This window comes from Scomber japonicus, chromosome 7, assembly GCF_027409825.1.
Source record: "Scomber japonicus isolate fScoJap1 chromosome 7, fScoJap1.pri, whole genome shotgun sequence".
Lineage (NCBI taxonomy): Eukaryota > Metazoa > Chordata > Actinopteri > Scombriformes > Scombridae > Scomber > Scomber japonicus.
The window spans coordinates 16,727,437-16,742,187 of record NC_070584.1 but is presented as its reverse complement, the minus strand read 5'-3'; the positions used below and the strand labels follow the sequence as shown (position 1 = coordinate 16,742,187).

Sequence of the window (14,751 nt, the reverse complement as noted above, 5' to 3'; positions counted from 1 at the left end):
TATAAGACAAATATTATATATTACAAAAACTGTTGTTAAAAGTAAAGAGTGACCTGAGGAGAAAAAATGCAAATTTACAACAATGAATAATTAATGTCTCAAATATTTCCCTTTGTGTCCAGCTAGACTGTCACAAAAAACAAACAAAACAAAAAACAACAACAAAAACAGCAGAATCTAAAAAAGGCTAATTTCTTTGTTGAGATCATATCAATGGACAACCCCCCCCCCCCACACACACACACACACTATACTATATACACTATTTTTATCTAGCCCCTTTAATTATATGATGAACACACTCACAAAATTGAGACATATATTTTATGTAATAAAAATCATTCATCTCAATATTTGTTCAGCAAAGAAAATACTAAAAATAAACCCACACAATGTTACAGAAATTAATTATTAATACTATATTATAAAATATTAAGACAGTGAATAATTTAAGTAAGGATTATTTTGTTCCAGTATGAAAGGAATAAAAAAGCATAAAATCGTCCATCAAACTGGTCATTTTTAATTTTATAAACTCAACAAACAGCAATAATAAACCCTAAGTGATCCTTATGTCTCTATCACCCGCAGTCAATCTCCCCTTCATAAACAATAGGGCATCCCTTATCTTTCGTGACGTGTATTGCTCTCAGGAGTACGCTAAATTGAAACTGTTGGAAAGAAAATATATTTAAAAAGCCTGTATTTTTTTTTTCATAGTAAATAACTCTAGCATTTCTCTCTTCTAATAGACATGGCAAAATAATGTGTGTTTTTAGGAGTTTGTCTCATGTCTGCATTCACAACAAAGCATTTAAATCATATTCAATATAAATCTCACTTTACCTCATACTGAAGGTACTGTTTTCTCCACTCTGGAGTGATGTGGGACGAAAGATGCTCCGCGAATTTCATTTTGCCGGAACAACTGTCCCCTCAACCCTCCGTTAAATCCGAGAGCGGCTGTATCCTTCCCAGTCGACGCGACTTTTGTGTATTTCAGTCAACTTGCTGGCTCAACATGCGGCGCTTCCCTTCTTCACTCCACTTCTGGCTCGTCCCGGTCAGTGCACTCCGAGCAGATCCCGTCCCACATACTACTCATTCACGGTAGGTACGGCGGTGGCAGCAGCCTCTCTTTTAAACAGGTGGTCGGGCGGTGGTATAAAGGAGCCGGTGAGAGTGGCTCAGTGACTTTGCTCCGTCCCTCCCTGGGCAGGTCTGGGGACATTGCGGTCCGCCATCGTATTGAGCCACAGCGACGTGGTTGCGTCAGCAGAGCGCGCAGTGGCACCGGGCGCTGTTGGGACCTCCTGTGAAAGCTGTTGGCAGTGCAGCTAGGGATCCCCCTCACCTCCTGAACACAGATATAACTCAGATCACAGAGACAAGGATACTTAAGTGTCAGTCTCAGGTGCCACCGTGAGAGAAACTTCTTGTTGTTGTGTGTCTGCAATAAAACAGAGTACAGTTAAAAGCTCAGTATAGACACCATCTGATACTTTGAAGTTTCCATTCAGTGTTTTACACTACCAGCTAATTGTGCAAATTTCATTTAAAGGTCACATGTGGACTACAAATGTGTTTTCTTTAATCCTGATTGCATTTCTTAAACCCTTTGTTTCTCTCCTGAAAGCATTCCTGATTAATATTTATATACATATACACAACAGGCATGTATAAAAAAGCCTGTTAGAGTTATGGATAATCAGAGGTTTTCGTAGTTTGTGCTCATCCCTGTATTTCTACAGTTTATCTGAAAATGGGACAGTGGATCATAGAAATTGGGAATGCCAATGTAGAAGCCATGTTTGTGGCATTTGCACAGAAATGCAGTTTTTAAGAGAGCAGGATAATAGGCTACCATTACTTAAGATTATATTTCAAAAGGATCTCATTATGTTACCCATACTCCAAAGTTCCTGCAAATATATGGCAGATGCAATACAATATAATGAGTCTGGAAATAAATAAAAAAATCTGTTAAATTAGATTTTGGATTGTTTGACTGAACTTAAAGAACAGGTTCACAATGTTTCAAGTCAGTCTTAAAGCAACAGTTATGAAGTCTTTCATGAACACTGAAAGAAGTTTTCCTCACTGTAATCATTCTTCCCGTTAAAAGATCCCCTTCAGGGAGCTGCAGATCCTTCAGTACTTTCAAAAAGAAATTAAAAAGTTTAATAAAATCTACTTAGCTCTATATTTTTTATATTTTATCCTATGATCTTCTCATGGAAACAAATGTCTTTGAGGTTAACCTCATATCATCTATCCTCTGTTATTTTGCATCCTTTGTACTGTTTATTCAGTATTATTCCTTATCCTTTGGATTATTTATTTTTGACTAGTAATGTTTGTCATTGTGTTGTAATATGTTAATTAGCTATGAGCTTAATCTGCATACAGTGTATCAAATTTGTTTAAAAATGTAAATGATCCATTTCAAACAAAATAAAAAGATAAAGAAATGAAAAAAGCAGTGTGAGTGACTCATATCAAGTTGATATCGGCCACATTTACTGACCTTTTAGCATCAAATTCCTCGGACAGTGCTTCCCTGTTGAGCTGTGGTGGAAGTAGGCCTATACAAACAGAAGGAAATTGCCACTAAAAGACTGTAACAATGTCTACTTGATTTTTGGATAGCTGAAGCCTCATATTAGCCCCCCTATCACTTACACTGTATAAGTGCATTAAAGTTCAGTATGAACAGGAGGAATGATTACAGCAAGTAAAAAAAAAAAAACTATTTCAATGTTCATTTGAGTGTTGACTGTTATTTTAAGACAGACTTGAAAAATTGTGGACCAGTACCTTAACGAGCTGTAATTGGGACAACCGCTCCGCGCCTGTTGCAGGAACATAACAAGAGACCACCACCACCATCATCATCATCATCACGCCAACAGCAGCATCTGCTGGACGTACAGGGTCGATACAAACCTACACACTCACACATTATAAAGTGAGTTTCAGTTCAAATAAATATCGGAGATTGAATTTGGACGAGGACATTGAACTTGAACGAGGACACTCAACTTGGTAGTTGAGTGAGACTAAAAATGTGTGGTGTGGCCCTAAAATTGTGTCCAAGCAGCGTAATTTAAATATGCACCTGCTGCATGACGTTACAGGGCTGTGGAGCAAACACCTGCATGACGTTAAAGGGCTGCGGAGCAAACATAGACTGGGAGCAAATACCTGGCAGCCGTGAAACGTTAAACAAATTAAAAAGCTATATTAAAAGACACGACCAGATAACAGCTGTGCGATAATATGAGAATGTTTCATATATTAAATAGATGAAGTGGGCACAACTTTCGACTACATGAAAGCATCAATAATCATTTTTCAGGTCACTTTGACTCGTCACTAAGCTAACATTAGAGTCAACGGTAACGGTTGTCATGTCAGTTCTTGTTTTAATCGGAAAGAAAGTGGAGAAGAGAGAAAGTCACTCCGACTAGGTACAACAAAACGCTAAAAAATATAACTGAGTCTATTTTAAAGCATTGTCCGTTCCAAAATAACTTTTTTGCATTTCTATCTTTTCTTGTTTCTATGATCCTTACCATACGCAGCGGGGCAGCAGAAGCGGAAATGCATCCGGAACCTTTTAGCTGGTTGTAGGTTGAGTCGGTACGTTTTAGTTGACAGGACCACGGACGGACCAATGGTGGAAACAAATCCGACTGTTACGGATTTCTTAACGATAACGCGTTAAAAAAAATATAAACCGCAGCTGAAACACCACGCAAGTATTTATCAGACTGTCACTGTGTGCGAGCCTCTCACGGTTTCCGTCGTCGTGTGTGACGGTACGCTGTAAACAATAACAACAATGGCTTCCATGTCGCCGTCGTCCTCTCCCGACACTGCGACGGGCTCAGGTACGGACCCAGCCCGGCCCGACACAGGGGAGCCCCTCGGCGGGGCGGGCTCAGACTCGGACTCGGATCTGGGTTTGGGTAAATTTGACTGCAGCGGGATGGATATGGGGGACCGGCTGGACGGAGAGGAGCTGGAGCGGGAGTTTGAGTGTGCTGCTGATCGCGTAGGATCCCTGGTTCAGACGGCCAGTAGGGACCAGCTGCTGTACCTGTATGCTCGGTACAAACAGGTGAGTGTCGGGTTAGATGTCACTGTGATATGTAGGCCAAATTATGTTTATCAGGTGGCTTTAGATGAGAAGCACATGCAGCACATGAGTCCTCAACATTCATTTATCATCAGTGATGGGTTAGGTCAAAATTTCTGTAGGTTGTCATAATAATAATAACAATAATAACAACAATAATAATGATAGTAATAATCATCATCATCATAATCATGATATATGTATAACACTTTTCCGGCTTCCATTGACAGCAATCACAAATGCAAAAGGCAAAACACAACATCAGTCAAATACAAGCACACAATTAAGAGACCACACAAAAGGAATTTACAAATAAATCATCCAAAAGGTCAAACTATAACAAAAAACTTAAAATCAGGTCATTGCACCACAGAGCTGAATCTAAACAGATAAGTCTACTTGTCAGGGCAAAAGGCAAGTCTGTAAAAATATGTCGTAAGACAGGATTTCAAAGCAGGAACATGTTCAGCAGACTGAATGCGAACTGGAAGACTGTTCCAAAGTTGAGATGACGCCACACTCTGGGATGTGATATGAGTTTGTTAACATAGTAGTTATTAATACTACTACACATAATAAAATGCAGTTGTTGTGTTTGCAGGTCAAAGTGGGAAAGTGCAATACTGCAAAACCTGGCTTTTTCGACTTCGAAGGACAGAGAAAATGGTATGTAGACAAACTATGGTGATCAGGTATCAATCAATAGTTTGTGTCTATTTAAAAAAATGTTGGACGCATATAAAAATCATTTAGCATTGTAAGTTATATGGTGAGAGAGAGAGAGAGAGAGAGAGAGAGAGAATTTGCATGTTTGCAGGACCATACACACATGTTAATATTGGTCTCTTTGCTAAAAGATCAGGGCTGATTTTTACAGCATAAAAGTAAACTTGTCCTCATCACTTTTCCTCTGAAACATCTGAAACAGAATCCATTCCTAAAATTGTGTATTGAACAACCAGCAACTAATAACAAATTGTTTTAATTTTATTTTCAGTTTGATTTGATTTGATTTTGGTGCTTTTTCCACATTAAAACTTTGTAAAATGTCACAATCATCATGTCACATGAACATTTTAATATTGTTACAGGCAAGCCTGGAAGCAGCTTGGAGACATGGAGGCGGAGCAGGCGATGCAGGAGTACATTTCTTGTGTCAATGTGCTAGACCCTGAAGGCAGCCAGAGGGTAATAAAAAGCTTTACTGTACAAAATACTACGCTATGAACCTTTTTATATATTCTGAATAATATAGTGGATTCCAAAACAAAGCAAATTTTTAAAATTTATAGACATGCATATTATACGGAGTGGTTAAAAAAAACCTTTTAGGTGAATTATGTAAACAACACAAATGGTAAACCACAGCCGTTACTGCATATTTGTGTTATTTGCAGCCCTAAAAGGCATTGATGTCAGTAACAATGAGCTGCAGATCAAATTGATTCAATCAAAGAACATCGTTTGGACACTTCCAAAATTCTGTTGTGAATAATAATTTCCCCACCTGACAATGAAATGTTGCTAAAAGTCAAACCCCACCCACCTGGCACCTCAGGTTGACAAGTCTTTAGACTATAAATAAACACAGTGATTTGACTCATGTCTGCCTCACGTTGAGAAGAAATGAATGACGAATATGAAAACATTAAATGTCATGGATGCCCCTTTAGAAGTGTAGTGCATGACAATGTCCAGCAGAGGTCAGTGTCATTGTGTCATTTTGTTCCAGGACCTTCTGTGGCTCTTTATTCTGTCCATGTCACATGAAAGATACATTAGAAGATTTTGTTATCTCCCTCAGTAGCTGATATTTTGAGTAATGAATAATTCAAGAAACTCTCATAGTAAGACTTCTGAGATGCGAAAAGAGACATTGTTCATGTCTCTACACTAACTTATGTTATGTCATTTGACTGTGTCAGGAGAGTTGTGTTGTCATGGAGAGATTGTCATTTGAGACATTCAGTTACAACAACAACAACTCTATACTGTCTGCTTAGTTTAAAAGGGCATTATTATTATTAATATTGGAGCTCTGAAGAACAAACTTATCATGTCAACATCAAAATATGTACTTAAAATATATATGCTTTATTGGTATTTAACAAGGCAGACTGGCCTAGTTTTGCTCTGCATGAATCTAAGGAATATACTATTCATACTGCTTCAAGTGACAGTGTTTAAAGACATTAAAACAAAGATGATCTAACACTAATAGCACTGAAGACAATGGCAACAAGCAGCAATTCAGTGTCTACACTTTACACATTTTGTCATGTTACAGGTAAAAAGCTGATGTTAACTTTCAGAGTTTCATCAGAATTAATTGTCAGAGAGATGATACAATCCTGATGCATGTCAGTCAGACTTTAGGTTTTCATTTTGAAAACAAAGGCAGTTTGACTATTAACATGGTTGTTGTAGTGTAGACTTCTAGTTCCCAGACTTCAGCTTGCTTTGTTTCAGAAAAGACTGGACCTTTTTGATAAGTTTGGCCTCGTTTTACTCATTAATAAAACCAGATAAATGTTGACATTTAGATAAAAACGATCACTACAAAGACAAAAGACCATGTTGCTGCTATTGTCAAGTTGAGAGGCTGTTGCTTTATTTAAGATGAGGGGTTAATCAATAAACACTGTGTTGATATATTGGGATTTTTTTTGTCTGCCCAATTAACTTCCAAAAATGTGTTGCTGATGTGATCTTATCATATAAATATATCATATAAATAAATATATATATATGTACAGCTGGCCCCTGATGTGTGGGCTACATGTTATCATAGCTCGGAATTAAGTGACGGGAAGAAGAAGGGCAAAACTGGGATGCCTCAAATCTTGAACAGGCCTGCCATGTCCATGTGTAGTATACTCTCTCTCAACAGGGGCTTGGATTCACAGTCACGTAACGCTCCATAAGAAGAGCCCCAGAAAAACAGTATTAGGGTGTTTTTTTGGTAGTTAAAAGGCAAAATAATATATTTATGTGCTTTCTAAAAAGCTACTGTAGTGTCTCATTGCACACACATTTTTTTCCCCATTGTCTACTTTCCCTCTGTTTTCCCTCACCTTCTCATTACTGCTCCTTCTCTTCCCTCTTTGTTCTCCACCTCTACGCTACCTGCTATTCCTCTATTACTTCTGCCCCCACCGTCTTCTTTAACCCCTCCACTCTTTTATTACCCCTATCCCTCCCTTTTCTTTTTCTCCCCCTTCCTCATTTATGTCCCTTTAATAGCGTCACTGTCAACCACGTGTCCATTCCTGACACATTCTTTTCTCTTCAGGCATGCTGCAGGGGCACACTCGCTGACTCTACCCCACAGTTGCACAATGCCAGGAGGGAGTCCGGCAGACAGACCAGCAAATGCACAAATGCCCCCCTGAAAAGAAGCTGATTGTATTAGTGTTAACAAAGCGCCATAGCGTGGCAGGGGCCATTCTTGTGGAAGCACAGTTAAAATGGTGTAAGTAGGAGTGCATAGACAGAGAAGCTAGGGAGGGAATAATAGCCAGAGTTTGACCTCTGTTCCTGCCTCAATTGTTCAGCAGACACTGGCTTTATATTACATTATTCTGCAGAGGAGCAGGGCCAGTGCATCAGCGAATATTCTGAGTTTCAGAAGTGAATTAGGTTGTCCCAAAAGTGCACGCACAGTTGTTTTGCTTCGCTTGTCATGTTCTCCCCCACTCTTCCCATTTTCTGAAATCAGATTTGTGTGGGTTCTTTTGTGAGTCAAGGTTGGTCAGTGAAGAATAGGCTGTGTAATAAAGTCTTGGCTGACCTGAATGTAATAGGAATTTTAATGAAAGAAACCAAGAGAAGATTAACAAGAGTCACAAATTAAGGTATATATTTTATATTGTTCTCATGCATGTTGTTGGTCATTTATTACCAGTGAGGTCATGTCTAGAGCTTCAGAGACTCGTTTCACATTTTCACATTTTTCAGTTCATCTCTGTGTTCATTTACTTTACAAAGGCTATAGGTGGAAAACTATAGCCATTCATGGTGAATAGCTGAATCCAGCCCTTTTGAATCATGTTCACACACACAAAACAACGAGGTCAGTGCCTCTGTCCATATGTGGGGTAGCACCTCAGACTGCAGAACTAAGCCAAACAAGACTAGAATCGTATTTAAACTGCGGTAAAGTCGTGCACTTTAACAAGCTTCGCTCACACAAGAGGTGCATTTGTCATCTCTACTGTAAATGTGACATGGTTATTTTGAATTGTATGCAAGGTGGGTGATGTTTTTTAATGTTTGACTGCTTTTCTTCTGACAGGATAGACGAGGAGCAGAAAGGAGAACAGGCTTCGGAGGAGCATCAGTCAGTTCTTTATACCAAGAGGAGATGATCAGGTATTTATATTAGAAGTAGAACAAACATACGCCCACACAAACACAGACAACCACATGTCAGAATTTTCTTTTTGTATTGTCAAAAAGTTTCATAATGTTATGCGTTATTGACTCTGTACACATCACGCACGCAGCTCTGTGTTCTTTGGTTGGGCTTTCCGATGCCAAAGCTTTTAAAAGCATTTTCCTTTTTACACAATGGGGCTGGAATAGACTCAGCTTTTTCCTCTCGGTGTGAATCACAACTTATGTAATGCTTAGGTCAACTCAGTCTGAGTCTGGAATTGTTAACCAGAAGTCTTGATGCTGTATTTGATTATATTCAACAGACCGTAACTGCAGTTAGATCCCGGAGACGTCATACAGTTCTGATTTATGTTAATGGATTATATTCTCCATTTACTCTTGCCTGGCAGACTTACTCAAGCTTAAAAACCTCATCTTCATTTCAATGAAAAAAGAGCTCTTTTGGAGATGAAAATGAGACGTGTGAATCCTGCAGGTTTTCCTCCTAAATGGCTGTATGTGATTAGTATGCATGGTCTTGGGAAACGGCGGCCAGAGTCTCCCTTTTTTAATTACGTTACGATTCAGGGGATAGTTGGGGGGGGTGGGGGGGGTGTTGGTAATGAAGACACAGCGCTGAAGACACAGCGTGTACAGCGGGGTGAAGCAGGTACAGCAGGTTCCCAGAACGATACTCCCCTTGATGATATCTGGTAGCAACGATGCCCCCAAGGGGAAACCTACAAGAAGGAAGTCATTAACATGTCACGTACACACACACCTATGCAGATGTGCGCACAAACATATACTTGCCGCTATACGTCGCAGCAATTGCATTCGAATCCATGCATAACTTGCCGGAACTGTTACACTTACTGCTCTGCTGCATTCCAATTTTCTCTTTCCCGCACGCAAACACACGCACGGGCCCACTCCATATTAAACAGCTAAGCACCTGATAACCAGACAGAGAGTTAATTGCATTGCTTACTGCTCATCCTGCTCTTCAAGTGAGTGTGTGTGTGTGTGTGTTTGTCTGTATTGATAAAAGCAGGATTGATTAGCAACATCCTTGGATTACTGAGCTGATCAGTGTGTGATTTAAGAGATTTTGAATGCCACATTTGTAATTCCCTTACCCTCTTTGATTTTGATGAACATTGGAGGCTTTGTTGTCTGGACACTTTGCTGGAAGCCGACGCCAAGTTACTCAACTTCTCATTGTTTCTTGTACCTCCATGGAGTTCAGCCACGTTTAGAGTGCAGACCAGGGTCCTATAGGGGGTCTGATGACAGATTGTATAGGTTTCTGTGTGTGTGTGTGCGCGTGTGTGCATGCTTTTTGCGTGTGTGTGTGTGTGTGCGTGTGTGCGTTCTGTGTGTGTGTGTGTGTGTGTTCTGTGTGTGTGTGTGTGTGTGTGTGTGTGTGTGTGTGTGTGTGTGTGTGTGTGTGTGTGTGTGTGTGTGTGTGTGTGTGTGTGTGTGTGTGTGTGTGTGTGTGATGGATAATGTGGCTGTAGTGTTGATCAGTGAAGCTCAGGCCAGGTAGATGATGGTTCTCCACCGCTGTGGCCAGTTTAGCTTGATGGATGAAGGACATATCTGCCAGTACACCAGACTGGACACACACATGTGAGCACATCACACTCGCAGATACACACACAAAAGCCTCGGTACCCCAGCTGTTGTGATGACAGAGTAGCCTGTGACCTTCCCAGCATGCATTGCGGCACTGTTGATGTCAAGTCGTTTATAGGAGCCACATTAATCATGTGTTTGTTTGTAGCCTCTGTGTGTTTGCGTGGGTGCACATGTGTGGATTCATGTTTCTCACTGTGGTGTAGACTACATACAGGTGTTGGTTGTATATGTGGACTCATATGAAGGCTTTATTTTAGCAGTTTATATTATATAATCATACACTACATAGTTAGAGGTGTGTTTGTGTGCTTTTATATACGTGAGCATGTGTCATGAGCCCATCAGGCCAGCCCTGTCCAACCATCGACGAAAGACTGATGAGCTGGCCTATTGATTAGTTGCCAGGGGAGACGGATGGTGGCCACACATCAGGGACGCTCGGGGTCACCATGGCCATCAGACAAGGAAGTGGGCGTGGCATGTAGTGTGGAGACTCATGAATAAACATAGCAGCAGTAATCAGTAGTATGTAAATTAATGTGCTCATACATAACCTAGCAGTGATAAAAGTGTAATGAGTTATTCATAATTCATCACGGGCTGATGAAGAGACGGAGGGAACAGGAAGGGTTGGATAGAGAGAGAGAGAGAGAGCATGTTGATGGAAAGCTAAAGAAAGGAAAGTACAAAGATTCATTAAAGAAAACAGAAGACAAAACTTTGTTTGTGTCTGCTATTGATCTCAATTTTTGAACTGTGTTTTCACAGTTAACAGTAAAATGTGTTGATGATTAGCGTGTAGTTTTTAAGTTGTAGTTGTGAGTGAAGTAATGGGCAGTGGATCTCTCTCCGACTGAAGAACTGTGCTATGATTTTCTGATCAAACTTTGTATTGTTCTTGGTATCGAACTTGACATGTGAACAGTAACAAACAGCCCATCCAACCACTTACATTATAGAAATCTTGCTATTGATGCTGGAAACCACTCTATTGCTGTTAGTATTGCTATTTTAACTTCAAAAAGTGCCCTGATTGCCAATGGTTCAACTCTATCTTGGGACCTGTAATACCTCTCTCTGTCACTGTTGAGTCAAGATGAACTGGACTTGTACATTCTTGAACATCCATCTTTCACCTCTCATCCAAAAGAGTGTCTCACATCTCTAACGACTGTCACATGAAAGACAAGATGGCAAACAAACATGTGACCTCATCAACTCTGCAAAGATTAAATAACAGGGACTCCTCACCAGTCAGTCAAAAGAAGCCTTTTGAATGAGAGCCAAGACGTCTTCAAGAATCTCCCGCAAGTCCAGTTGCTGCTGACTCAACACTTTTATGACCTGCGTGACTGAGAACCTTCACAGACTTGACAGATAACCTAAAATATTATGTTACCCGCCTTCTCTTAAAGCTCACAAAAGTGTTATGAAAATCTGGTCACAAGATAAAGAGATTTTTAGAAATCCTGAGAGAGACATTTGATTTGTCGCATGTTGAAAAACAAGCATGGTATAAAAGTGCCTCTTATTTGTTTTGGGGTTTTTTTTTGTGTTTCCCTCAGGAAATCATTCAACAGAAGTGGTAAACCACCCAGATCCACATTAAATATATACAATTTGTTTTCTGAAATAGCACTTTTAGCTCTTTTCCCTGAAGATCATTTTACTTCTTATAACTGTAATGTATTTAATTAACTCTGAAGATCTCTGTAAGCTGTTTCTTTAGTCTTTTCAATATGATTTTGATGCTTTAATTTACATGCTCTATTTCACCAAGCTAACAGAGGACTGGCAGTTCAAGATAGTTGTACCTCTAAATCCTGACAGTATTAAGACCACCCTCTCCCAACCAAGCTAAACAAAGCCCTCTATGTTTGTGATGGAGCAGAGCAGACCCATGGTGGCTCCTGTACAGCTGGAGCCAGGTGGGTGCTGTGGGACATGTATGTAGCAGAGCAGGCATCAGAGACAGGAACTGGGGGATTTGGCCTTTGGGGATGACTGACTTACTGCGTGGGAGTAGTACAGAGGTGGGTACGAGGGGTTTCCGTCAGACAATAGAGCACTAAATTCAATTAATCTGAATGGCCGGCATGGGTAGGAGGGAGGGGAAGGCGTAAAGCTCTAAATGAGATTTCGCCCCTTCTCTCCCACTCACCCAGCAGCCCCTCCACCACCGCCACCACCGCACCCTGCCTCCCCCCAGCACTCACTCCTGTCCCCAATGCCAGGAGGTGATTAGAGAGATATAATCAGAGGTGGGATGGTGCCGGCGTGTGTGTGTGTGTGCCAGTGTTCCCAAGGGATGTGGCACGTGTGGCTGCCGCTTGTGTATGAGACAGAGAGACTATTTTGTATTATTTGTCTGTGTGTTTGATGACTAAATACTGAAGAAACATGCTGTTTGCTTTCCTGTGTGTGCGCACACTTTGCACATGAAGCATTTTCCCGCTTAACTCACTTTCTATCACAGGTATTGAGAAATCTATGTCTGAGATTTCTGCTGTCAGCCACTACAAAATAATGTACATACAATTATACAAATTGATTGAATTGTGTTCCTGATTCTCACAGCCTTGAAAGATTCAATAAAAAACCAACAACATCCGTAAGTGTTATCGACAGTTTTAATTGGGACAGTTACTTCAGTAGAAAGTAGTTCCAATAAAAAGTGCACAGTGAAGCATGTGGAGAGTAACCAGCTTACTAAATGTACGCATGTTACCTAAAGTTTTCTCATTTACATTCTATTTAAAGCCATCAGCAACAAAAAAGAAATTCCTCTGAAATCATAGACATGAATCTAAAAAGTCTTGAGATCCAAAGTAAGCAAAGCAAAGTCATCAGATTGTTTGACTACAAGTGATACCACCAAAAGTGAAGTTGACTGATCATCGACCTTTCTTTTGCTCTTTCTCTTTCTTTCTCTGTGTTTTCAATGCTGTATCATTCTCAGGGAAGAGGATAAGAACATCTTTGATTACTGCAGAGAAAATAACATCGACCACATCAACAAGGCCATCAGCTCCCAGAAAGTGGATGTCAACACTAAAGATGAAGAGGTAACTACAAAAAACAGCACCAATTAATATTTAGAGATTATATGGGAAAGATGATATTTATAGTGTAAATGAATAGATTGTTACCATGAAACACTGTAATGTGTGTATATAATGTGGGTAATAAAAGGCAGGGGACCCTCATGTTAGAAAGAAATCATCGTGCTCAAATGATCTCTGTCCTGACCCCTTTTGAAGAGAAAATCCCTGAAAGCGATCAGTGAAATATACCTAAACTTACTTGAAAATGGTTTATGCAGCTCTTTTTGCAGTCGTTGCATAATGCTTTCAATGGCCTGAAGACACAAACACATGGGGACCTCTCCACGGGCTGAGATGGTCAAATTGTGTGAAACAGCTATTAACATTGCAAGGTGTTTTCTGGATTGACCCCGAAATCCATTCTTCTGTCCATGATTCATTATCGGCCAGGCCAAATGGCTCGCTCCCTGCAGCCGTTCCACAGATAAGCAGGCAGTTGGCTGGTGAGTTCCCCACTCGAAGGCCAGATGGTTGAGGGCCCTCTGCAGAGAAAGCTTTGTCTGTCCGCTGTCATTGTTGTCTGCACACCTGCAGTGCAGCCTGATCAACAGCAGAGGGCAGTAGGGAAGTTTCACATCAGCCAGAAGCTTCATCTGCTTGCACAGATCAGACAGACAGAGGTAGAGAGGGTCTCTGTCCAAAGCCCACACTGTGGATCAGTGACTGAGCCACTATCCACTTGTGCTACATATTTTCAATAATTACTAAAAGTGCCAAACTTTTATTTTAGACTGAAAATGTGTGGAAGATTTAATGTCTTTTTAAAAAGGTTATTTTCTGATAATAAGGTTATTTTTTCAAATGCTAGTTATAACCTAACTGGACATGCCAACAATGTGCATTTTTGTACATGAGTAAAATAGATGTCACTCTTTCTAAAACAAATTGCAGGTGGAACAAATCCCAAATAAAACATTTTACTTAACAGCTCTAAGGAATATAATTCACCATTCATTGCTCTGTACTGCTTTCCTGTAGTTTATAAGTTTACCCTATTTGTCAACACTGTGTTGCGTTTGATTACATGAATCATTGTTGCGCTCTCATTTTTCATTTTATAGTCCTGACAATCTTATTATTATTGAACATTTTATTATGTATGTAGGTAAAGTAGAACATGTGCATTTAACAAATACAAGCTTCATGAATACCATTGTATTCACTGTTTTGCAGCCTGTCTGGCATATATATTTGGTTGATGTGTATATATCTGAAAGTCCTTAAGCTTTAGCATGGCAGTCTTGTGCTGAGGAGGTGTTTGTTCAGTGTCATCTTGAAGGCACAAACACTACTTGATGTGATGTTCCTGATGACAGCAGGGGGAAGGCTGCTCCACATTGTTACAGCAGAGTGGAGAAAGCTCCTGTCAGGGCATTTGGTGTTAGCTCTGAGGAGTGACGTGGCATGGCTTGGTGGTAACCTCCTGGTGGTTCAACCTGGGTTGTGAACTGAGCTTCCAGGTCTGCTGGACAATTGCGAAGATGCATC

The 14,751-nt window shown here is 40.3% G+C and overlaps 2 protein-coding genes across 2 annotated transcripts in view; one reads left to right on the top strand and one right to left on the bottom strand.

The window, feature by feature from the left end:
- The window catches only part of xpr1a (xenotropic and polytropic retrovirus receptor 1a), a 65,986-nt gene extending 65,018 nt beyond the window's left edge, over positions 1–968 (bottom strand). Inside the window, exon 1 of the mRNA XM_053322414.1 lies at positions 847–968. Within this exon, the coding sequence (XP_053178389.1) occupies positions 847–915 (69 nt within the window). The 5' untranslated portion in view covers positions 916–968. The remainder of the gene's footprint in view (positions 1–846) is intronic.
- Positions 969–3,658: 2,690 nt separating this feature from the next.
- The window catches only part of acbd6 (acyl-CoA binding domain containing 6), a 28,744-nt gene continuing 17,651 nt past the window's right edge, over positions 3,659–14,751 (top strand). The window contains exons 1-5 of the mRNA XM_053322416.1: positions 3,659–4,123; positions 4,743–4,807; positions 5,233–5,329; positions 8,436–8,512; positions 13,119–13,224. Coding sequence (XP_053178391.1) covers positions 3,845–4,123; positions 4,743–4,807; positions 5,233–5,329; positions 8,436–8,512; positions 13,119–13,224 — 624 coding nt within the window. The 5' untranslated portion in view covers positions 3,659–3,844. The remainder of the gene's footprint in view (positions 4,124–4,742; positions 4,808–5,232; positions 5,330–8,435; positions 8,513–13,118; positions 13,225–14,751) is intronic.